At 32.5% G+C, this 24767-nt stretch overlaps 2 protein-coding genes across 2 annotated transcripts; both read left to right on the plus strand.

The window, feature by feature from the left end:
• The first annotated feature begins 1538 nt into the window (after window positions 1-1538).
• On the plus strand, window positions 1539-6395 carry LOC134719565 (uncharacterized). Its single transcript, XM_063582558.1, has 3 exons — window positions 1539-1639; window positions 2944-3193; window positions 6039-6395. The coding sequence occupies exons 1-3, from the start codon at window positions 1598-1600 to the stop codon at window positions 6287-6289; spliced, it is 543 nt and encodes a 180-aa protein (XP_063438628.1). The 5' UTR covers window positions 1539-1597; the 3' UTR covers window positions 6290-6395.
• A 12852-nt stretch (window positions 6396-19247) lies between these two features.
• On the plus strand, window positions 19248-23480 carry LOC134719566 (uncharacterized). Its single transcript, XM_063582560.1, has 3 exons — window positions 19248-19368; window positions 20822-21062; window positions 23214-23480. Exons 1-3 carry the CDS (start codon window positions 19336-19338, stop codon window positions 23468-23470), a joined length of 531 nt encoding a protein of 176 aa, XP_063438630.1. The 5' UTR covers window positions 19248-19335; the 3' UTR covers window positions 23471-23480.
• Window positions 23481-24767: the final 1287 nt, after the last annotated feature.

Consider the following 24767-nt stretch of genomic DNA (forward strand, 5'->3'; position numbering starts at 1 on the left):
TAAGCAGATCCTGTTCCATTTGTAGCACCCGTCGTGTTGCTCATGGTATAAAAAATCCGGTAAATAATATAATTTGGTAGGTCACATTTATGAAAGGGAAGGGAATTGTAGTTACGACTTACGGAACATACTGAATCCAACATACTGAATCCAACTCGGTTTGTAAATATCATTTTGCTCTACTTTCGCTATGACACTTGTCAATAAAAGTAATTCGTGATTCTTGTCCCTTGTGTATCTTACGTATCGTCACCGTATGGTTTATGTATAGTCAACATTGAGTATACTTTGAGCCATACCTACATATAAATTCAATCATAACTCATATGACATTGCACCGAAAATGTTATCGTAATCTGCTTTTTTTTTCTTTCTTTCAAAGTACAATCGATAGCTTGTTTTTCATTTACGCGTTTAACTCGCATGGTCAAATTTTTAAGAAGAAATTATCAATTTTAAACTTTTCCAAAACGTATAAAAATGAGATATCTTCAATTCAATCATAGTGTGTTTAAATGATTAACTAAGAATGCAACATCATTGTGTAAGAATCGACTCATGTTAATGAGGTAAGTAAAAAAAGATAAAATTTTAGTTTTTTTGAAGATTTACATTGATACAAATAGGAAAAAATCATGAGGTAGTTTGCCATACATTGTTAGATGTACAAATAAATTATTGATTTAATTATTTTGTTTTAACAAACTAAGCAGACAACTTACAGTAACATTATTTTCTGTTGTATATCTTGGTATCAACGATACCCAGCTCATTTCAAAAATCAACTGCCCACCAGCCGAATTCCTTATTTGTTTCTGTGATGGCATATTTTCCAACAGCTGTTTAGTCAGATATTGGTTTATATGACCATCAACTGCAAGGATTGCTGAAAAAAAATAGGCCGAGGATGTGCTTTGTGATTTTGGACTATGTTTCACTGTTATAAAGAGCCATTTCATCTCTTTACGCTGTAAAAAGAGGATTTTTTTCCTTTAGGTAAGTACATTTTTTAAGCATAAAGTATTCTTAGGCATGATTGAATATTTTGATATTCAAGAGGAACCTGAATTATAACAATGCATCATGTTCGAATGTTTACACAAATAGGTTTTAACCAACCAAATAAGCATTCATTCGATAACATGATTATCGCGAGCCTTCCCCCCTTTTCATGATATCTTATAAAGTTAAAAATATATCTTTAAAACAAAATTAGAAATATGTCGACACCGCCACCGTCAACATCTCAACCACATATTAAAAATTATAGAACCAGCAGAGAAATAATTACCGGACTTGGAGTGAAAATTAACATAAAAGAGCGACTGAGAGCGCTTATAAATATAAAAAAAATAGCAAAAGGAAAACCTCCAGGCAGATTTCATAATTTTCCTCAAACTTTTTAATATTTGTTTGTGTAGGACTACATAAGACCCACGCATTTTAACCGTGTAATGACTTATCTCTTTGATGTATTCACATGTCTTAACATCCTGAACCATATAAGTGATAAGTCGATCCTTGTTTGTTATACAATATAAAAGACCAAATTCAACGGGATTGATCTGGCATACATCAAAGAACCAACTTTACCACAATGTTTTGTATACCAGAAATAACACTGGTTATGCATGTTATGGTAAGTTATAATTGGAATCGTTTTGTTTGGTTTTATACTTATTGTGATCTCAATTATTTTTGTGTGTTCCACTTTTCGTGGATTGAAGAAAAACTTGCATTTTCGTGGATATTTCTTTTTGTGGTTTTACCAATCTCTGCATGCAATGCCTATAAACAAGAATTAATTCTTTGAGAATTTAAACTCGTGGATCACCTGTACCCACGTTTTTTGATAGACTAAACTTGGCGTACAAAATCATCCGACTGATATAAAAGAATAACAAAAATGGGGGAAGTAAATAAACACTGTCAGAAAAAAAATGCCAAAACCGACGGAACGAGCGAAACGCGTTGTTTTTTTACTTGCTATAGGCATTTTTCGTATATTTGATTAGGATTTTGTTGTATGAATGATTATTTAAGAATTGAATGCTTCTTTTTGTAAATTTATTGGGGTGTAAATGCGTTGACCGAAGTACATTTTGTATGAAGCGCGGAAGCGCTTCATTCTAAAAATGTACGCACGGTCAACACTTTAACAACCCTATAAAGTTACAAAAAGAAGCATTCAATACTTATAATTACATTTTTTAGCTAGGATTATCAAAAACACGATTTTCATGAAGTTAAATTTTTAAATTCACCTGTGGACTTTATTGTGGGACCTCGTGTCATCATGAATAAAATGTTATTGTCTCATGCAACTGCTTACGGAATAACATGCGATGTGCAATTAGCCAATCAGAATAACGTATTATAATGAAACATACATCTAATGTAATTATATAGTATTACATTTCAATAATGAAAAAAAGGTTAAGAAATATTCATGCAAAATACGTACACGCATCATCGAAACGTCTTCGTAAATTATAACTTGAATATAACACAAGTTTAAGTTGCTCTTTGTTTTGGCTAACTTATCAAATTTTCAAAGCATGATTAACTCTAGTGCTGACACATATTACACATCTTACATTTACTTATTTCAAACTTATTTCAAAGTGGGTAGCTTTAACATGTACTTTGTGAGTACGCTATGAAATTTATACACCATGCTAGAGTTGTATGCTTTTTCCCCTTTAAATTTTAAAGTTTGTATTCGCAAGAACAGGATCAATACTAGGAAAATAGGAACTACATATTTAGTAAAAGTAAAATCACAAAAATACTGACCTCCGATGACAATTCAAAAGGGAAAGTTCCTAATCAAATGGCATTACCAAAGCTCAAACACATCAAAGGAATGGATAACAACTGTCATTTTTCTGACTTGTAAGTGGTTATTCAGTCGAAATAGTAATATATAAAATTTATTTTCAGTTGATCAGTTTATCATCATATGAAATGGTTTCAACTGACCTGGCCAACAGTACAACACAAGAAGCATCAACCACGATCACATATCGGGCTCTACGTAACACCTTACCACCTATGTCAAATTATCAATGTTTATCTGATGCTGACTGTGGCGTGGACCAATGTTGTCATAAACTACCCAAAAATCCAATATATAGTAAACGTTTCCTCGAAATTCAGACATCACATCCTTTTGGCAATTATTATATTGGATGTAAGTTTATTATATAAATATAGAAAGATGTGGTGTCAGTGCCAATGAGACAACTCTTCATCCAAAAAACAAGTTAAAAAGGTAAACCATTAGGTCAATGTACGACTTTCAACACGGAGCCTTGGCTCACACCGAGCAGTAAGTTAATTATAGTCTTAGTCTATAGATAGATTATAACATCATTAGTGTCAAATTATTATATACTACATTTTTAATTCATTTTTCAACACACTCACATAATACTGGTAGATACAAAAGGTCAGCATTTGCAATATTCGCTGACTTAGACTGATATTCTTCATGCATCTTTATTAAGAAATTTATTTCGCTGTTTTACGAAATTTTTATTTCATCTTACTGATTGATAATGTCCGTTCTCAGTACAGTAGAGTGATTTAAAAAAAATATCGCTAGAAAATAATTATCAATGAAATAAACACCGACGTTATAGGTAGAATAGCGATCAACAGATTACCGTTGCTTATCTCAATTCGAGTTTTTTTCTCAAAAACTCTCGTTAAGATGACAAACGATAATTTATATATATATCGGACCAAAGTTTGTCGCCAGTGTTCACGATAAGGGAATACATATATCTTACACATGTTAACAGCTTTTTATAATTATTCGGGAAAAGTAGTATACGGTTATGCTACTTGTATACCACGAAAAATTTAAGCAAGTCATTATTGAGCGTTAAAGTTGCCTTTTTGGTTAATAATGTAGAATTTTAAATTAAACAGAGTTGAAATATCACTCATATTTCGAAAATACACACTGGCAATAAGAGAAAAAGATCAAAATACAAAGTACAATGTACAAACCACAATATAGAAAATTAAAGACTGTGAACCCAACATAAAGACGGAGGGTGATCTCAGGTACTCTGGAAGTACAAAAAGATCCTGCTCCACATGCGGCTCTCATGTATCATGTTTAACATACTCTATGTGAGTCAGTGATATTACAATATCAATAGAAATAATGCATGGATCCAAAACAATTTTCCAACTCCCTGCACTTTTTAACCCCTTCACGTTCCTATCAGTATTCTGTACTCTGGTACGGATGGGCTATGTTTTTGGGCAACTAGCTTGTGTAAAGTATTGATTCTTTGACATTTGTTTACGTACAGAAGTGGTTGATGGCTCAAATCAATCCCCTTTATCACAGCTGTGTGATTCGTGGTGCCTAAAACTTCTCCCGAGTACGATTTGGTATCAAATCGCCCCTAACGGACAACGTTTTCTCCTATTAAAACCGTTTTCTTTTAATTTGAACACAATATTTTCGTAGAGTTTGGGAAAATATACTGTTGATTTTGGGGGCAATATAACTTTTTTTTTATTATAAAGTACGCCGCGTATTTTTGAGGGAAACTATTCATAGTATGATTAAAACTTGAACTCAGGTGAAATAAGTGATTAAAAGTGTACCAACGCAATCATTTTCTTGAAATGTACTCTCAATTTGTGGTCAGTTCTTATCAATCTAATTGAAAAAGAGACAAAAAAGACTAAAAGTCATGATTTTTTTTTCGAAGTTGAAATAGATGTAACAGAACATTGTGCTTAAATATGGAAATGCCGAAAACACTTTTGTTGAAATAAAGGAACCGGTAAAAGTTTAGGAAAAAATGGCAGACTAAAGTATGATATCACCCTATATTTGCTCAAAATGATGGGATTTACATCAATTATATGTTATATCGAGACTTTATTTCTAATCGAAAACAGGCTGATTATTTATTTACTCTCACTTCGTTAACTACTACAATTTCGATAATTTAAACTGGAACTCCCGTGGTTCAGTGGGAAGCTGTACTAGCCCACAGCAGGATGATTGCATGTTCGAACCTCAAAGCCGGAGGTGAAAAAATAATTTCCTATATTAAATGTAATTTAACTTAATTTAATGTAATTTAACTAAACTTAACTTTCAATTTCAAAAAGGGAGTCATGAATACATACAGAACTCAAATTAAAAATACAATGTGTGTATGTTTTTAAAGAATGTGTGTCCTAATTGCACACCCCCCTTAAACTAAAACATCATAGGCCTAAAACACCAAAGTCGTTATTGGTAATTCATCGAATCTTTACTTTTAAAGTCAAAATTCTATGTGCTGCTTGAATAAACATAATGTAACCTGAAATTTGTTTAAAGGATAAGACTTTTGACAAAAAAAACGGCTGAAATCCGTTATTTTGCATGTTGCGGGCATCAACGTTTGGGAGGCATATAGCACGTATTTCCTCCAACTGTACCATGATGGTTACTTTCCTGTTTCTATCAGACTGAGGCCATTGCTTTGACACCAAAACTTTATCCTATTAGCCATTATAAAGTCTCCACACGACCTTTTTTGCAAGATTTTTGTATTTTTTTCAAGTGACTTTTGGACAGATAACACGTGACTTCAGAAGACAAAATTTCTGATATATCTACTTTTTTGACATATTTAATCAATTATCTCTCAAATGGACCCAAAACGACCTTTGTTTAAGCTTCAGTGCGAATGCTATATGCGATTGAACTTTGATAGTGTCTTTCAACAAGTTTACGTCCAATTTGGCGGAACAGGAAAGGGTTAATATAACATTGCCAATATAACTCTCGGTTTTGAAATGAAGACAGGAAAAACGTTTTTATGATTATATAACAACGATCATTTCTTTTGTTATCAGCTAACACTGATTTTTTAAATGGATATTACAATCGCGATCACGTTATAATAACTTTTCATATATGTTCTTTTTTTGTTTTTTTTTACATCAAAGAAAATTCATATTTATCATATGGACAAAACAATATTATAACTCGTCAATATTTAATTTCATTATAGCAAGATGCAGTGACAAGGCAAAAGAAGGAGTGTTTTGTCCATTATACGTTTGCGGGTGCGTAAAAAATCTAGCATGCCGACATATAAAAATGCCCCCTTCAATGCTTCAGATGTCGACTCGTCCAACTCTACCTCCAACAATAAACACGTGGACTCCGCCAATGGAAATGATACCAACTATTCCAGATGTCCAGCGAGTAAGGAGGACATTTCCGCCGATTTTACCTGGGTATTACTATAGATGTGTATGAAAAGAGATATCAAAAACGGATTTATGCAATATCATATTTTGAATGTTCTGTGATATTCACATTAATATGTATATAGCAATTTGAACGAAACCTTTGAATTTTTGAAATACTTAGTCTTTTCTACCGCAGGAATATATTACTTTAGCTGTATTTTGGCAAAACTGTTAGGAATTTTGGTCTTCAATTCTCTTCAACTTTGTACTTTATTTGGCCTTTTAACATTTTTTTATTCGAGGATCACTGATGCGTTCTTTGTAGACAAATTGTGCGTCTGGTCTAAATACAAAGTTTAATCCTGGTATCTATGATGAGTTTATTTGCAAGTAAATCTTCTGTTACTAGTTACCTACACGATTGTAGTTGTTTAGGTATCTATTTGTTTAAGTAGCTGTATAAAAGATATATCTTCTGTCATTTATTTACAAACTAAAAAACAATGCTTTCTTCAGCAGATGGTTATTTCCGAAACATGGACTGGACATGATTTATGTAATATCAGATTTTGCTTGAAACAGAAATATATTTTTTTGTTTTTTGCAAATACTCTTATGCCGGTTCATACGGAAATTACCACATATTAAAGGATTTGTTTTTCATGATTGTTGTTAAGATTTTTACGGATGTTCTATGTGACGTGATACAATACAATTCTTTAACGAACACTATTATATATTGATCGATGTATTTAAAACAAAAATGAAAGATCAATCGAAAATCTAAGCAGGTTTTGGCATTCATAGCTCTAAACTGAGCATGAAAATTACATTAAACAAACTTGCATTTAATAACAAAACATCACCTTGAACTCTGAAAGCTGCGACAATATAATACTGATATATTGTGAAAAATAACCAGACCCCCAAACATAAACAACGATATGATAAGGATACTATATATTGTCAAGTCATTGTATTAAAAAAAAACAACAATTGTATGATTATTTAAATATTAAGGAATATTTTATGTTTCATTGTTACATTTTTATATTTCTTAACATTTGAAATAACGTATAATTTTGGTTTTGAATAGAATGCAAAAAGCAAACGATTTCAAGTAATTTTGTTTTGATATCTTTGGTATACGAGAACCTTCTTTTTTTTTTTTTTTTTAGTAGTATACATGTACGACAGTTTGCAATACTACTATGTCAAACAATGCATGTCTAAATTTGGTACTTCTGTATAATATAAAGGGGCATTTATTTTTTAAAGATAATGGTCATTGCCGGCCAATATATGGGGCACTAGTTACGAGATATGCAACACAATCTGATTTTGTTTATTGAACTATTAATCATTTGTAGATGGAAGTGCAATAAGTAAAAAAAAAAATCTCTTTTAGCAGACAGTTTGTTTCAATTTTGCCCCCCCCCCCCCCCCCCTCAAAAAAATAATTAAGATACATTGCTGATGTTGTGAATAATCAAACCTTATTGATTTCATTTTCAAGTGACCTTCAATTAATCCTTTAAAGACAGTTGTACCACGCACGAAATAATCGTGTTTTGTTATCAAAAGGAAAAGAAAGTGAAATAGCGGTAAACCATATGATTGATCAATTCGATCTACAAAACTCACACAATGATTATCATATAATTTGTGCATATACTATGAAATTAAACAAACCTAGAAATAATCAAAATGCACGAGTTCGCTATCTATTTATTTGTATATGTAAAATTGAAAATGGGGAATGTGTCAAAGAGACAACAACCCGACCATAGAGCAGAAAACATCCGAAAACCACCAATGGGTTTTCAATGCAGCGAGAAACTCCCGCACCTGGTGGTTTCCTTCCACTGGCCCCTACACAAATATATTTACAAGTGCAGTGATAATTGACGTCATACTAAGCTCCGAATTATACACAAGAAACTAAAATTAAAAATGATACAATACTAACAAAGGCCAGAGGCTCCTGACTTGGGACAGGCGCAAATATGCGGCGGGGTTATACATGTTTTTTTAAGATCGCATCCCTCCTCCTATATCTTTAGCCAATGTAGAAAAAACAAACGCACAACAGTACGCACAGTTAAATTCAGTTTAAGAGAAGTACGATTTCAGAATAGGAAACAAAAGAAAATAAACACAATGACAATACATTAAATATCAAAAGACTACTATCAGTTACTGACATGCCAACTCCAGACCTCAATTAAACTTATTTAAAGTTTATGTCTTCGTCGTATGAATATCAGGCACAACCCCCTCTGTTACGGGTTTAGTAATATACCATCATAAAATATATGAGATTATCATAACCCGTGTCAGTCTCGTGATGGCGTGCGTAAAATTTACGAAGAGATGATTTCAACTTCACCATTTGGAACTCTTGGTTTAATAGCTTCCTTGTGAGTAGCAACGCTCTATCAAGAAAATCATGTTAGGAAATGCAAGCATGGGAGTATCAATTGGGAGATATATACCCCATATGCAGGTGCTGTTGGATTGTTGCTATTTAGAAATGGAAAGTTCACAATTGGAAAGCTGAAATCATCTCTTTTGTCGTAAAGTTTTGTTTTCAACCGACCCTCATTGTCAATTTCTAGATGTACGTCAAGATATAAGGCCGACTTAACTGTATCTGTAGTATCCTTTATCTCTAGTTCGATGCGATAGACGCGTTCCACATAGTCAACAAATTTTGAATTATTTAGTGAAAGAACATCATCTATATAGCGGAAAGTAGAGTTAAAGGATATAGCTAACTTCTTATCTTTCTTCCTAAGAAGTTCTTGCATGAAGTCAACCTCATAATAATAAAGAAACAAGTCGGCAAGTAGAGGTGCACAGTTTGTTCCCATTGGAATTCCGACAGTCTGTTGAAAAACACGTCCTCCGAACGTAACAAATATGATGTCAATCAAGAAATCAAGCAACTTGATAATATCAGTTTCAGAGAATGTTTTGCTTAAATCAGAGTGGTCCTTTACAAAGAAGGATTTATCCCTCCCTAAGACAAGATACTTGTATTTACGTTGGCCATTCTTTTTTATGAAACAAAGCAATACCAACTATTTCAATTTGTATTTTAGTATGGAATGTGGAATACTTGATTAAAGAGTAGAAAAGTCAAATGTTTTGATACTGTTACAAGTTGAAAACGAGTTAGACTGTATGTACTCTAAAAGATCTTTGGAATTTTTAAGTATCCACATTTGATTCACGCCTCCTCTTGAATAGGCAGTTTCACAATAACTTTCAATCCCGTCTTTGATTGCTGATAAAATAGATGTTAATAATTTTGAAAGAGGTCTCGTCTCTCTCTCTCTCTCTCTCTCTCTCTCTCTCTCTCTCTCTCTCTCTCTCTCTCATTGCCAATATCGGAAAATTCATCATGCGTGTGCATTGGAAGAAGCCCATTTTGTCCGGAAAAGAACCAGTTTAGAGGTTTAGGGAAACAGTTTTCGTTACAAGCGTGTAATAACACAGACGAATCGGTATATGGCAAATGGACCATTAATTTGTAGTCTATCAAAAAAAAGTATATCAGACAATTAAAAGTCATAAAAGGGACCCTTATGTCGAGGATGCAGTACTTATGTACTGTGAAAAGTAATCCAGGACACCACATCTATATAAATATTTGTGTTTGCTAAGTTGTCTAATATTATCAATTGTAAGCATGAACTTGTGTGAACTTTAAAAAACAAAATTTAAAAATTGTTACTTTTATTCAACAGAGTATTAGTTAAAAAAATATATATCGACTGCATGTGTTCTCATGTGTCTCTGTTGCTGTCCATTTTTAACATAGCTAAAACTTTCACCACCAACATCACAGTAATGAGATTTATCTCCTATATGTGTTCTCCTTTGTCTCTGTACATTTATAAGATAACTAAAAAACTTGGACCACCAACATCCCCCCGATGAGATGTATATCCTGTATGTGTTCTCATGTGTCTCTGCACATTTCTAATATAACTAAACTTTTACCATCAACATCACAGTAATGAGATGTATCTCCTGCATGTGTTCTCATGTGTCTCTGCACATTCCTAATATAACTAAATTTTTTACCGCCATCATAACATTAATGAGATTTAAAAAAAAATATCGACTGCATGTGTTCTCATGTGTCTCTGTTGCTGTCCATTTTTAACATAGCTAAAACTTTCACCACCAACATCACAGTAATGAGATTTATCTCCTATATGTGTTCTCCTTTGTCTTTGTACATTTATAAGATAACTAAAAAACTTGGACCACCAACATCCCCCCGATGAGATGTATATCCTGTATTTGTTCTCGTGTGTCTCTGCACATTTTTAATATAACTAAAACTTTCAACACCACCATCACAGTAATGAGATTTATCTCCTATATGTGTTCTCATGTGTCTCTGCACATTTCTAATATAACTAAACTTTTACCATCAACATCACAGTAATGAGATGTATCTCCTGCATGTGTTCTCATGTGTCTCTGCACATTCCTAATATAACTAAATTTTTTACTATCAACATCACAGTAATGAAATTTATCGACTGTATGTGTTCTTATGTGTCTCTGTACATTTCTAAAATATCTAAACTTTTACCATCAACATCACAGTAATGAGATTGACCCACTGTATGTGTTCTTATGTGTCTCTTTACATTTCTAAAATATCTAAACTTTTACCGATTATGATGTCAGAAGATGTAACCAAAGAAAATAAACAAAATGACAATAATACATAAATAACAACAGACTACTACTAAGCAGTTAACTGACATGCCAGCTCCAGACTTCAATTAAACTGACTGAAAGATTACACATCTCCTTATTTTCTAAGGTAGGTATGCAAACATAATTAAATAAGAAATGTTACAACTCAGTAAATATTTAGCATTCAGGCATACAGACTTGCCAATACAAACATGAATCCAGAATAAAATTTTAGAATCCATGCAGGCATACAAAAACCTAGCAGAAAAAAAAACATAAATAAATTTAAAAAATCGGTTTACATATCCCAGGTTCGTATACAGGCATACAGACTTAACTATGCCAAAATAAATATATTAAGGTTCTAAATACACCAGATTTGAATGCAGGAATACAGACCTGACAAATACTTAGTTATATACGCAGAAAGTGAGAGTTTAACATACACCAGGTCAGTATGCTAGCATACAGACCTGACAAATACTAGTATATGCATAGAGTGAGAGTTTAACATACACCAGGTCGGTATGCTAGCATATAGACCTGACAAATACTAGTATATATGCATAGAGTGAGAGTTTAACATACACCAGGTCGGTATGCTAGCATACAGACCTGAAAAATGCTAGTATATGTATAGAGTGAGAGTTTAGCATTAACCAGGTCGGTATGCTAGCATACAGACCTGAAATATAAGTATATATGCATAGAGTGAGAGTTTAGCATTAACCAGGTCGGTATGCTGGCATACAGACCTGACAAATTCTAGTATACACATTCAGTGAGGTTTTAGCATACACCAGGGTGGTATGCAGGCATACAGACCTGACAAATACAAGTAAGAGAAAAAAGACTTAATTTAGCATTCTTTTCATTGAAACATCTGAAATAAAGATGAGTAAATGCTATGGTATGTATATATTTCAAAACTGACATAAAAGTATAACAAAAATGCAGAATGAGTATCTTTTTAATGTTTATTTACTTGAACTATTTCCTTGGTGTTAAAATAGTTCATTCTAGCATCCTATAAAAAAAGGTTTATGATAAAATAATGAAATTTTGGTTCGCATTTACAAAGAAAGATCACACATCATCACAAATCTTGCCAAAAGATGACAAACAAATATTGTTAATGCTATACAGTGAGTTTTTTACGCGAAATATATCAATAATCCAAAATTTTGTAGCCTTTTCACACAAAAATAAGTTAAGTGGCATATGAGAATTTCTAATTTTAGATGAGAACGTGTTAATTGTAAACAAACCATTTTACAAAACAAATCATTTTGCAAAACACTTTTTCAATAAAATGTTTACTAATAGTTCAGCTTATTATGCACTGACATCTCCCTTTCGAGACATCTCCCTTTCGAGACATCTTGCTTACATTTGCCTTTCGTTTGAAAAAATATTATTTTGATGTGAAATTAACATTTTTATCACTTCCCTTTTGCATAAAAAAAAAGGCGGAGGTTAGACAACTTTTTCAGAAATCCATATACAAACTATGGCATTTTTTAAAAGTCCTACAATCTTAATCAAACAAATTATTACAGTAAGTATACTGTGAATATCTTAACGTACTTAGCAATATTTTCGAAACCGTAATATATCTCATGGAATATAAAAGGAAATATAAAAAAAAAAAAAATTGAAACGAGTAAAGTATCATAAATACCTTATATGATCTTATATAAACTTCGAATTCCATGGGGTGTAATGGGGTCTTCTGACTGCCGTTACATTGATTTCATTAACACCCCCCCCCCCCCCCCCCCCCCCCTCCCGTTTTATGACGGGAATCCACCTCTGGGTAGGTCGCAAATTATTTTTCTATTTTCTCCCTGAAATTTAGAGTATGCCCAACATCTTTAAAATGAACTAAAAATTGAAATTTCAATTGACCCCACTCCCCCTCCCCCCCCCCCCCCAAAAAAAAAAACAACAAAAAAACCACACACATATTTTATAAAGATTGTGGTTTTGCATGCCCTGTCTTCATTCCTTAATTCTGTATTAAATTACGGTTACAAATGATACTCTGCCAGTGTACGTACAGAGTATATAAAAGAAAAATAGAAATTTGAATTACCTGAGTATAAAAACTGAGTACTTTATACACACGAGATATGAGAAATAATATATAACTACCAATTGTTATCTCTTGATTTGTTGATTATACGTGATTTGAAAAAAAATTACGATGATCGTTAATGTTTCGAATTAAATAAACGAATAATTAGTATTTTACTACTGATATAGGTAACCTATTAATGTTCTGCTAAACACGCATACTTTCGATTGATTTTTAATTATTTTTGAAAATTTAAGGCAGCTCTATATGAACTTTAGACTTAAGTGTCATCTTTTTTTTTTATGCATACCCCTAAAGTTTTTTTGGGCCTGACTTAAAACAACTAATATTTTACTTGGGAAATACTTAGTTTAATATGTTGTATGCATACCACTTTGATAAAAAGGGCGGAGTTTCCTTATCTTAAGTGTTTACTAAGGAAAATCTTAACTTCAGTAGCGTTATGCATACGGGCCCTGGTATCTTTGATTATATTTACACAAATAGGTCTCTGCCACTGCTGATGGACGTTTCGTTCCCGAGGGTATCACCAGCCTAATAGTCAACACCTCGGTGCTGACATGAATATCAATTGAATGGTCATTTTTATATTTCCTGTTTACAAAAGTATGAATTTTCAAATTACTAAGGATTTTCTGATCCCAGGCATAGATTGACTGTCCCTTTGGTATCTTTCGTTCCTCTTCTTTTACCTTAGTCGTATTTCCACTTTTTGGAATTTGGGTCCTCAATGCTCTTCAACGTTGTATTTGTTTCTATAACAATTGCGATCTGAGATTCTTATCTAGACAAAAGAGCATCTTATTAAGTCATAAGACTGTTATCTTTACTGAATATTAACGTTACGACCTTATCCTGTACAACGGTCAAGAAAAGAAAACTGCCTTGAGGTCTTGAGGAAACGATAATAGTCCGTCGGAAGGGGACGATAAATGGCCGACCCGTATTAAGAGAGAGCCATATATATTACACGTTAAAGACACCCTTGTAGATTTCGAAAAAGAGTAGGCTAATGCCGCTACAAGGCAGCACTCGCACCCGCAAAGTGGAAAGGGATTAATATAAGTTGCAAAACTTGTTTCCCAATCCACTATAAATAAATATGTTTAAACTAAAGAAAACTGTCGTAATAAAGAAATATATGCAATAGTAAGAAAACTAGAAGGGAAATGTATATCAGTTACACTTTGTGAAAATGTATCTAGTGTTCCCATAAGTAAAAATGATGACTTCTAAATTGCAAGTTTTACATTATCTTTTAAAAAGTAGATGTTTAGTGTTTATTCATTACAATACACCGTATCACTATTTGTCTGCCATTACTGAACATCACACAGGTTCTTGTAAAGTCTTGACTTCGCAATAGAAAATGACTGACGCTACAATCGGAAAATGAATGACGCCAAAAGAATAAAAGAAAAAAAAAAATTTGAACATTAAATATATTGAAGTTACTTCGGAAAAATTAAAGTGGTTAACATGGTTAAATAGGTGGCGAAAAATGTATTGACCCAGCGGAAACCCTGCTATAGTATATATGACTTCTAACGAGAAAGCTGAATCATTTAAAGATTTATGCAAAGCTTTATTGAAACTAAGTGTATGTTAAAAAAGAATACAAGAGAACTATAGTTATGTACATTTTATACAATATGGAAATAATATAGATTCTCAGAATAAAGTTTATATTTCAGAACCTAAAAAAAAGTCAAATTAAGTCAATTGAAATTAAGAGCAATAACAAATCCAAATGTTATTGGACTGTGCCTGTTTCAATGGTACAGTCTAAAATATTGTGAAAAATGAAGGCAATAAACATATTATACAAATATAATAGAATTGAAAAAATAGAAAAGAAAACTCTATTGAGAACAAGGATTTTACGATATTTTCATTCTTAGAGAATATTATCTGTGCCATATATTTTTTATTATGTTTTGTGTTAAGTTCATGAGAATATTGGAAGCAATGATAAATCAATTATTTAAAATACCAATTTCATTAACCTGCTGTTTTCAAGGTAACAATTGATACAATAAGTTATGTGTAATATTTTTGACAGTTTGCAATATTTATATTTCTGACATACCATATCTAAATATCTTAAATTAAAATATATCATTATAGACAGAAATGTACTACTTTGCCTAGTAAACTTTGAATCGATATCAGATTGGACAATTTAATATAAACATATTTTGCCATTTACCTTTACATATATTTTTGATTCAAGCAACAACGGTGAGTCTTTTGTAGACGAAATGCGTTTCTGCTGCAAATACAAAATTTCTATCATGGTATCTATGTTCAGTTTTTCCAAAGTGAAGTCGTAATACTTCGTAAAATATTTTTTGACACTGAACGCAAACTATCGTGTATTTAGAATAAAACAACAATCTTCAATCAAAAGAGTTATACATCTTTAAAATGAACAAACACAATCAAACCATACTACAAAGTATATCTTTATCGCATAGGTTTTTTCCGAAAAATTAAACATCAAGTTTACATAAACAATCGAAAAAACTTTTCACGCGAGATGTTAAAAAAAGACGATCAATATTGATAATAATTAACATAGCGTTCATTTTCCGTAATTATATATAATTTTCAATTAATCAAAACAATCAGCGTTTTTCTACTTTAAAAACATATGGCCTAATCTGCTTATTTGCCATAAACGTTTGCACTGAGTCTTATGTAGACAAAAGGCGTTTCCGGTGCCTCAAACTGTAAACATAATATCTTTGGTTTTCACAACTATAGGGTTGCTGTCAATGTATCCCAAGCAAGCCCAGAAATCACAACTATAGGGTTGCTGTCAATGTATCCCAAACCCAGTAATCACAACTATAGGGTTGCTGTCAATGTTTCCCAAACCCAGTAATCATAACTTTAGGGTTGCTGTCAATGTATCCCAAACCCAGTAATCACAACTATAGGGTTGCTGTCAATGTAACCCAAGCCCAGTAATTACAACTATAGGGTTGCTGTCAATGTATCCCAAACCCAGTAATCACAACTATAGGGTTGCTGTCAATGTTTCCTAAACCCAGTAATCACAACTATAGGGTTGCTGTCAATGTTTCCCAAACCCAGTTATCACAACTATAGGGTTGCTGTCAATATATTCCAAGGCCAGTAATCACAACCGTTATGTTGACTTTAAATATTTTTTCAAAAATTTACTGCCAATCAAATGTTGAATTCTTAACGTACCAAAATATAAGCCTGGTAATTTGGGTGATTTTTCATAAAAAAAACCAAACGAATTTACTTGTAGAATCAAACGTTGGGTTCTATATTATTTCTATAGTTTCTAAGCATGATTTCTGATATTTTTAAAATAATACGCTCAAAAAACCCTTACATGTATGACATTTAAGATATTAATATCCATTTTAACATTTATAGAAAATGTGCAATATCTTAAAGTATTTATAGAAAAACGGTAATATTTATTCAGTTTTTCATACATAAGAATCACACTTTATCGATTAGGTATTTCAGTAGACGGTAGGTGAGATTATCGCTTTAAGGCGCAGGTGAAAATATAACGGCGCATAATTTATCCTATCTGTATTAAATTTTTGAAAGAAGAATATTCCCTAGCGAAAAGATTCCTTGAATAAGACAAACGTGTGCATAATAACTACAAGTTACTTTTCCGTTTTCAGTTCAACTATTTAGATAGTGTATTCCCGTCACGAGACTTTAAGTCACAACTGTGCTAAACTCATTGCATAAGAATAATCAATGCTATCATACATAACATTACGTTATATACCAGTCATTCGTAATACACGACGTGCGTCCTTAGAAAAGCATATGCCATGAGAACATTTGAGTTCTGATAATAAATCCGAAGTATTAAACAAATATGTAAGAAAACCCATGAGCAATTCAGGGCAATTCAGAGAACGGTAGACATTGGTGCTCTTTAAAGCTTGCTATTTGGTGTGAGCCAATGCTCCGTGTTAAACATTGTTAAAGGCAGTGCATTAACCTATAATGGTTAACTTTTATAAATTATTTGGATGGATATTTGTCTCATTGGCACTCATACTACATCTTCCTATATCTATTTGTATAGGAATATTTTTTACAATCATTTCAATACGATTTACCATTTTGATTTGTTTGACCTTCACAAGGCATATGGGATCATATTCCCTGTTTAAGTATTCAAATACATTGCAGGATTTACAATAAAAAATTTCTTTAGTATGATATAGAGATAAAAGCAACAGTAGTAAACCGCTGTTTAAAAGTCATAAAAACAAATCCGGATCAAAACTGAAGGAAACACATCAGCTAGAAGAGGAAATTCACGAAACAACAGAATGAATAAACTTATTTTTTTTTATTGTATACCTTATATATACATATAATAGTTATCAAAGGTACCAGGATTATAATTTAGTACGCCAGACGCGCGTTTCGTCTACATAAGACTCATCAGTGACGCTCATATCGAAATAGTTATAAACCAAACAAATACAAAGTTGAAGAGCATTGAGGATCCGAAATTCCACAAAGTTGTGCCAAATACGGCTAAGGTAATTTATGCCTGGGATAAGAAAATCCTTAGTTTTTCGAAAAATTCCAAGTTTTGTAAACAGGAAATTTATAAAAATGACCACATAATTGATATTCGTGTCAACACGGAAGTGCTGACTACTGGGCTGGTGATACCCAAGGCAAAATAAGGCAATGTGCGAATCATCAATGTTATAAACTAATGACGACTTACTTTTTTACGCAAGAATTGTAGTTCAGAAACACATGCTTTGACATCTTCATGATCTACTATGCATTTCCCCCCCCTTATCTATGGGAGGAATACTTCACACCAGAGCTTCTTTGAATACTGAAAGGCAGCTAGCATTTTGTTTGTAAGCCTCGTGCTTATGTATTAAATGATGCCTTCTCACTAAATAATTGAAATTGTCATGACTATGCTGAACATATCTACTCAACAGAACCCGAAGTTACGGATACCTCAGAATTATACAAAGTATATTTTCTCATATATTGATTCAGCGAAACTGACAAGTAGGATTGACTAAGGAAATGATTCGAGGAAAAGATTTCGTCTTTACAATTTGACATGTCAGGTTTTTAATAGCGCATGCATATGGAGTATATATCTCCTGGTAAGACGAAATTGTAGAGCTTGAGTAACTTATGTTGCCCGTCATGATTTCCTTAAAGAAATAACTGCATCATGTGGATACAACTACGCATCAGAAAATAAACAACTGTGATAATACTAGTAAACCTTTAAGGTGATGAGAATTCTCTTGGTTGCAATTGCACGGTGACTTTGGTATCAGACAAAGGGAGATTAAAAAAACATCCGACAACGGATAAAAATACCATTTTTTTAATGGATTGAGTGATTTTAAATAAGAAAACCAGGAAAACTATTGTCCATTCTCTATTCAAAGTTTCTTCCAAAACAGAATCAATGAAGGAAATTTTCTCTTAATGATATGCACTTTAGAACCGATTGCTTAGTCTCCTTTAATCTTTCCTAAAAACAAATGTACTTGTTCTTGTTTGGCTTTATAAATATTTTGATATGAGCGTCACTGATGAGTCTTATTTAGACGAAACGCGCGTCTGGGTCCTAAATTATAATCATGGTATCTTTGATAACTAACTAGTATCACATATATATATTGTGGTTTTTGAGTTTAATAACCGTTTTGTGCAGTGGTTAACATGTGACTTAATAATAGTAACCCTTACTTTGCAATTGCCATCGATTGTGTCCTTTATCATTTATCGGATCAATTGATAAAAAGACACTTTTAACCAAAACAAAATACTAGTATATGCATGCAAATTATGTAATGTACTTCGAGTACATATTGGAAGACTTTGATAAGGAATGACCATCAATGCAAAACTTTATAAAAATGGTACAAATTTAGCATTGTCGTTAACATGAATATGTAGCAGCACGTAACAATTGTATTTTGATAAAATTGTTATCATTTTTGAATATGTATTCTCTTTTATTTTCGAATGTAAGTTAATCAAATGTCCGATTGGGATCCTGAAGGTGAGATAAATTGGCTCTACCCCTTCAATTGTTTTTCCAACTGCATATGTGGTATATCTTTCTTACCCACGCATTTGTACTATAAATTGACTTATCACTTGTATTCATATTTGTATATCCGGTAACTAGATGATAAGACAATCCTTGCGTATTACACATTATAAAAGATGAATCGCAATGGAATTAATCCGACTTACATAGTAGAAGCGTCTACGAGTTCATAATGTTTTGTCTCAAAACAATATTGGCGGTCACGGTAAGTCATAATTTAACTAAACACAGCTTCTTTTGCATAGGTATTATTTCTGTACTCAAAATATGTAGTACCGGAAATTTATTTTTAATATTTTTCCCCTGAGGGTATCACCAGCCCAATAGTCAGCACTTCGGTGTTGACATGAATATCAATTATATGGTCATTTTTATAAATTTTCTGTTTACAAAACTTGGAATTTTTCGAAAAACTAAGGATTTTCTTATCCAAGGATTAGATTACCTTAGCCGTATTTGGTACAACTTTTTGGAATTTTTGGGTATTCAATACTCTTCAACTTTGTACTTGTTTGGCTTTAAAACTATTTTGGTCTGAGCGTCACTAATGAGTCTAAGGTAGACGAAACGTGCGTCATGCGTATTAAATTTTAATCATGGTACCTTTGATAACGTTTAGTACTATTTTTTACTTTAAAATCATTGTAATATTTAGTTACCTGTACTTAATTTGTACTAAAATCTTTGTACATAAACAATTCTTACAGTGATCGATTTATTCCATGTTTGAAAATCATAACTTAAGAGATTTAAACGAGACAAACTTTCAAAATGCTGAAAATGTAACGGTACAACCTAAAATCCGTAGAAATTAATAATCAAGTACAAATCAAGTACTGTCAAATTTACGAAATAAAAAAATATTGAGCCCACAAAAATAGATAGAGACAAAAAGTTTAACATGTTTAATGTAAGGAATGAAAATCTAAGTATTGGGAAAATTGAATAAGACGGAGGCAAATACACAAATATAATGAAACATAATGGACACATTAAATGAGTTCGAGACACATAGTCAAATATTAGGAATACACAAATTTGAACAAAGTAAATAAGATAGAGACAAATAGTCAAAGTAGAAAATAAAGAAATACAAAATTCAGTCTCTCTTTAATGTTTATTGAAGAAGGAAACGTTCATTCGACCTTAGCATAACCTATAACTCAATAAAGCATACATACAGTTTAAGGACTTTGCATGCCAATGTAGATATATGTGCATTGCTGAACATATGTAATATTAGAGATGTGATCGTGCATTAATGAAAATAAACTCATCATAGATACCAGGACTACATTTTGTATATAGGTTAGACGCGCGTTTCGTCCACAAAAGACTCACCAGCGACGCTCGAATCCATAGCATCGTAAAGCATAGCACATAAATACATAAGGGTAACCTTTGTGTTGGTTATGTTATAAAATCATTGTAAATCATATCTTCTTTTGTTTACATTTATCTGTAACCCTTGTGTTCTATGATGTGGTGAAACATAACGAAGAATGTAACTTCGTCGTCGAATTGACTAGTATCGGGTTGTATTTATTTTAAGTTTATGTGAAAGCTTTCAAGTAAGTGACCATGATCCTAGCAAGTTACTTGGAGATTAAGACCTAGAGGTTCAAGTGGAAAAACTAAAACAAAAAATTTGATTTCAGCTTTTCAGCCTATCTACGTATGATATGGTTACAACGGACGCCACTGGTGGTACACGCCAAGACGTGCCAATCCTACCACGATTACCATCCAACTATCACTGCTTATCAAATGCTGACTGCAATACAAACCAATGCTGTTATAAAGTACCGAAATATCCTATTATGAGTAAACGTTTCCTTGAGCAATTTAATACACCTACTCCTGGTTCTGATGGTCCATTTGGGGATTATTACATTGGATGTAAGTTTAATCAAGGAAGTGATATTTTCAATATTACTTCCATGGTTTAATATACAGCGGATTCATTTATATTCGAGGGGTATTAATTTTCGTAGATTTTGTGTGTGTATAGGTGAACCACGGATTCAAATGTTCAAGGAATTACAAATGTTCTATAGGCTTGTATGCAGATAATGACGAATTGGGGAATTAAATAACCACGAAATTGCATTGTTTACTAAATCAACGAAAATTGATACCCACGAATATAAATGAATCCGCTGTATATTAAACCATTGTACACAGTTTAACGTTTAGGACAGTTTAAAAATCTTATTTAACTTTGATTAAATCGCGTTTTTGTTCAAATCATACTTTAAAACGAACAAACATTAAAACTTGAATCTAGAATGTTTTAGATTTTCATTACCTGCATTGCAATCCTTACATTGAGAACGCACTTCAGTCTAGCCATGGATGACGAACGACAAACATTAGTCTCAATCTTTAGAATATTACAATATCATGGCTTATTCTCAATCGAGCACTAATTTACTTCAATTTAAATCGGTAATGGAAAAAAAAACCATGAAAATTGTGTATCAAAAGCATTTCACTGCAACATGTAGAGCAGACTATAATTTATATTTTTTTTAGAATAAGTGTTGATTAACGCTTACAGTAAATAATGGAGAATATATGGTGTGCAAATAATAAAAAAAAACTAACGGTTTTTATATTTCAAATTTGTGTGAAACGCAGTTAAGGAAAATCCACCAAGTCTCTTTTTGACGATGTGTATTTTATCCATACAAGTCTTTCTGTAACTGTTGTAAATGATTTCGAGGGAATTACAAATCGATTTTTTTTAAGAACCTATTTAAAACATATCAACATGTGTAAAAAATTATGTGTAAAACAAATGTTGATTTATTTTATTTCGACCTGTGGGAACGAATTTGGTGGAACCATCTCCTCAAGATTGCATGCGTATTGAAGTTAAGAACTAGTTTTGGGCATGGAATAATATTTTAGCAAATTTCTAAAAATGGCATGCATTCTTAGTAACCAATTCTCCAACTGGTTTTGGCACAGGCCGTGCTTTTTGGCGAAACCTTTTCAACTTTTGATCTTCAGTGCTGTACAACTTTGTACTTTTTTTCACTTTCGATCTTTTATATCTGGGCGTCACTGGTGAGTCTTGTGTGGACAAGGCGCGTTTTTGGCGTATTGAATTTTAAACCTGATGCTTTTTGTTATCTATTAATCATGTTTTTCTTTGTTTAATATGTTCTCCTATTTATTTGTATTGTAGTCCTGTTATATTATGTTGTCATTTCAATGTTATATTTAACTTTGCCATTAAAGTGCGAGGTTTGGCATGCCATAAAACCAGGTTCAACCCACCACTTTTATTCCCCTTTAAAAGTGTCCTGTACCAAGTCAGGAAGATGGTCATTGTTATATTATTGTTCGTTTCTCTGTGTGTTGCATTTTAACGTTGAGTCGTTTGTGTTTCCTCTTATTTTTGAGATATTGAGATAAGACGTGGCACGGTACTTGTCTATCCCAAATTCATGTATTTGGTTTTCATGTAATATTTGTTATTCTCGTGGTGTTTTGTCTGATGCTTGGTCCGTTTCTGTGTGTGTTGCGTTTCGGTGTTGTGTCGTTGTTCTCCTCTTATATTTAATGCGTTTCGCTCGGTTTTGGTTTGTTACCCCGATTTTGTTTTTTGTCCATGGATTTATGAGTTTTGAACAGCGGTATACTACTGTTGCCTTTTTTTATCGATGAAATTATTTTTAATTATGGCATTGTCAGTTTATCTACGATTATGAATTTCAATCAAACTACTAGATTGCCTCATTAGAATTGCTGCCTATTTTCGTGTGTATCTGATTCAGAAAGAACTACAAATAATACTATGGACTCTTTGTTTTTCATAAATACCGATTTTCGTTGATAAAGGAACACTTGAATGTTTGTGGATATTAAATTTCGTCGTAATGCCGAGGTCTGCATACAAGCCTTTTAGACAATTTGTTGTTCGTTGAATATTCAATTTCATGGTTTACCTGTACCCACGAAATCCACGAAAATTGGTATCCAACGAAAAATATAAACAACAACATGTTATATTAATCGAGTTAATATTTTATTTTATTTTAGCCAAATGCTATAATAGAGTCGGGGAAGGAGTTTTCTGTGGATATTCGCATTGCGGGTGCCTTGGAAATAAATCATGCCAAATGGTACCAATTTCAACTACTCCGAAAGTACTAATTTCAACTTCACCAAATTACAATACTCCGATTTTACCAATTTTCTCTACTCCAGTAGCACAAGTTGACTCTACCCCGACGGTGCAACGCGGTCGGAGAACGCCCCTACCAATGTTTCCTGGTTATGACTATAGATGTGTGTAAAAAGAGCAATTAAATATTAACGTGTTACTCAAAATTTCATTTTGTACTATTTAATTGTCCATCGATACTGTTATGTATTTTTAATGGGCGTAACGCACATGCAAAATCTAGCTAGATATTTAACCAGTTAAAACCCAACACTTTCATCGGGAATATATGTACTAAGTCATGAATATCAGAGTTGTTTTCCAGTCTTTCTGTTGGTTGATATAGTCAAGCGTTTAGTTGTGGTAGGTTTTGCAGATTCAATATATCTTCTCCTTTTTGAATTTACCTTTGAGTTCGGTAAAGTTTTTAATATTTTGTTTAAGGTTTAGTTTTGTTGAATAGCTGTCACATTGGCATATAAATACCATTTCACTTTCTTAATATGAAAAACAATACAACATCTTTCATCTGCTTGGGTAATTACTTTCAGTCCATTACCCGTTAAGGATGAAGTTAAGGATTTTTTGTCAGATGTTCTGACTCCATGTTTTTTTCTACATTACAATGTAATGTATTTTGCTCCATGTCACACAAAATCTCATAAAGTTCATAACCAAAATTTTAGCAGATTTTAGATTTTTTTGTCTTATCATTTAAGACCCAAACGAATGCCAAAGCTAAATATAAGGTTATAGACCGTGTCAGCCTTTAGAAAAATCCAAATACCTCAAAATGGAGTTCCATAATCTATAAATATTTGTCATGATCTTATTGTGTTCCTTAATTAAATAAGATTATTCTGATTTAAAGTATCAATTTTAAATTCCAGATTTTTTCAATCTAACCGGACTACCATACATTGCTGGGAAAACTTGCTTTTTCTCAAACTTTCATTAATACATAAAGCTGATACAATTGGTGCACTCTGCTTATCATCTCTTGCATCAAAGTTGAAGGTTTAACTAGCGACAAAACCAGGTTTAACCCACCATTTGTTCTCAAAATGGCCTGTACTAAGTCAGGAAAATGACAGTTGTTGTCTTATAATTCGTTTCTGTGTGTGTTACATTGTCGGTTTTTTTTGTGTTCCCTTTTAGTGTTTCTGTTCGCTCGTATAGTTGATGTCTTTTTCTCGGTTTTAGTTTGTAACCCGGATTTGTTTTATCTCAATCGATTTATAACTTCCGAACAGCGGTATATTAATGTTGTCTTTATTTATCAGTCACAAGAAAGTCATCGTACAATATATGTTCTTATATCTCAACAATAACTTACAGACCATATCACTGTAAAACGTTCAGGCAATGTTAATTAATCCAACTACAGTGTTACCTGCCTAATTCGAGTATTCCAACATCCTGCATTAACC

The sequence above is a fragment of the Mytilus trossulus genome, chromosome 5, assembly GCF_036588685.1.
Source record: "Mytilus trossulus isolate FHL-02 chromosome 5, PNRI_Mtr1.1.1.hap1, whole genome shotgun sequence".
In the NCBI taxonomy this organism is placed as follows: domain Eukaryota; kingdom Metazoa; phylum Mollusca; class Bivalvia; order Mytilida; family Mytilidae; genus Mytilus; species Mytilus trossulus.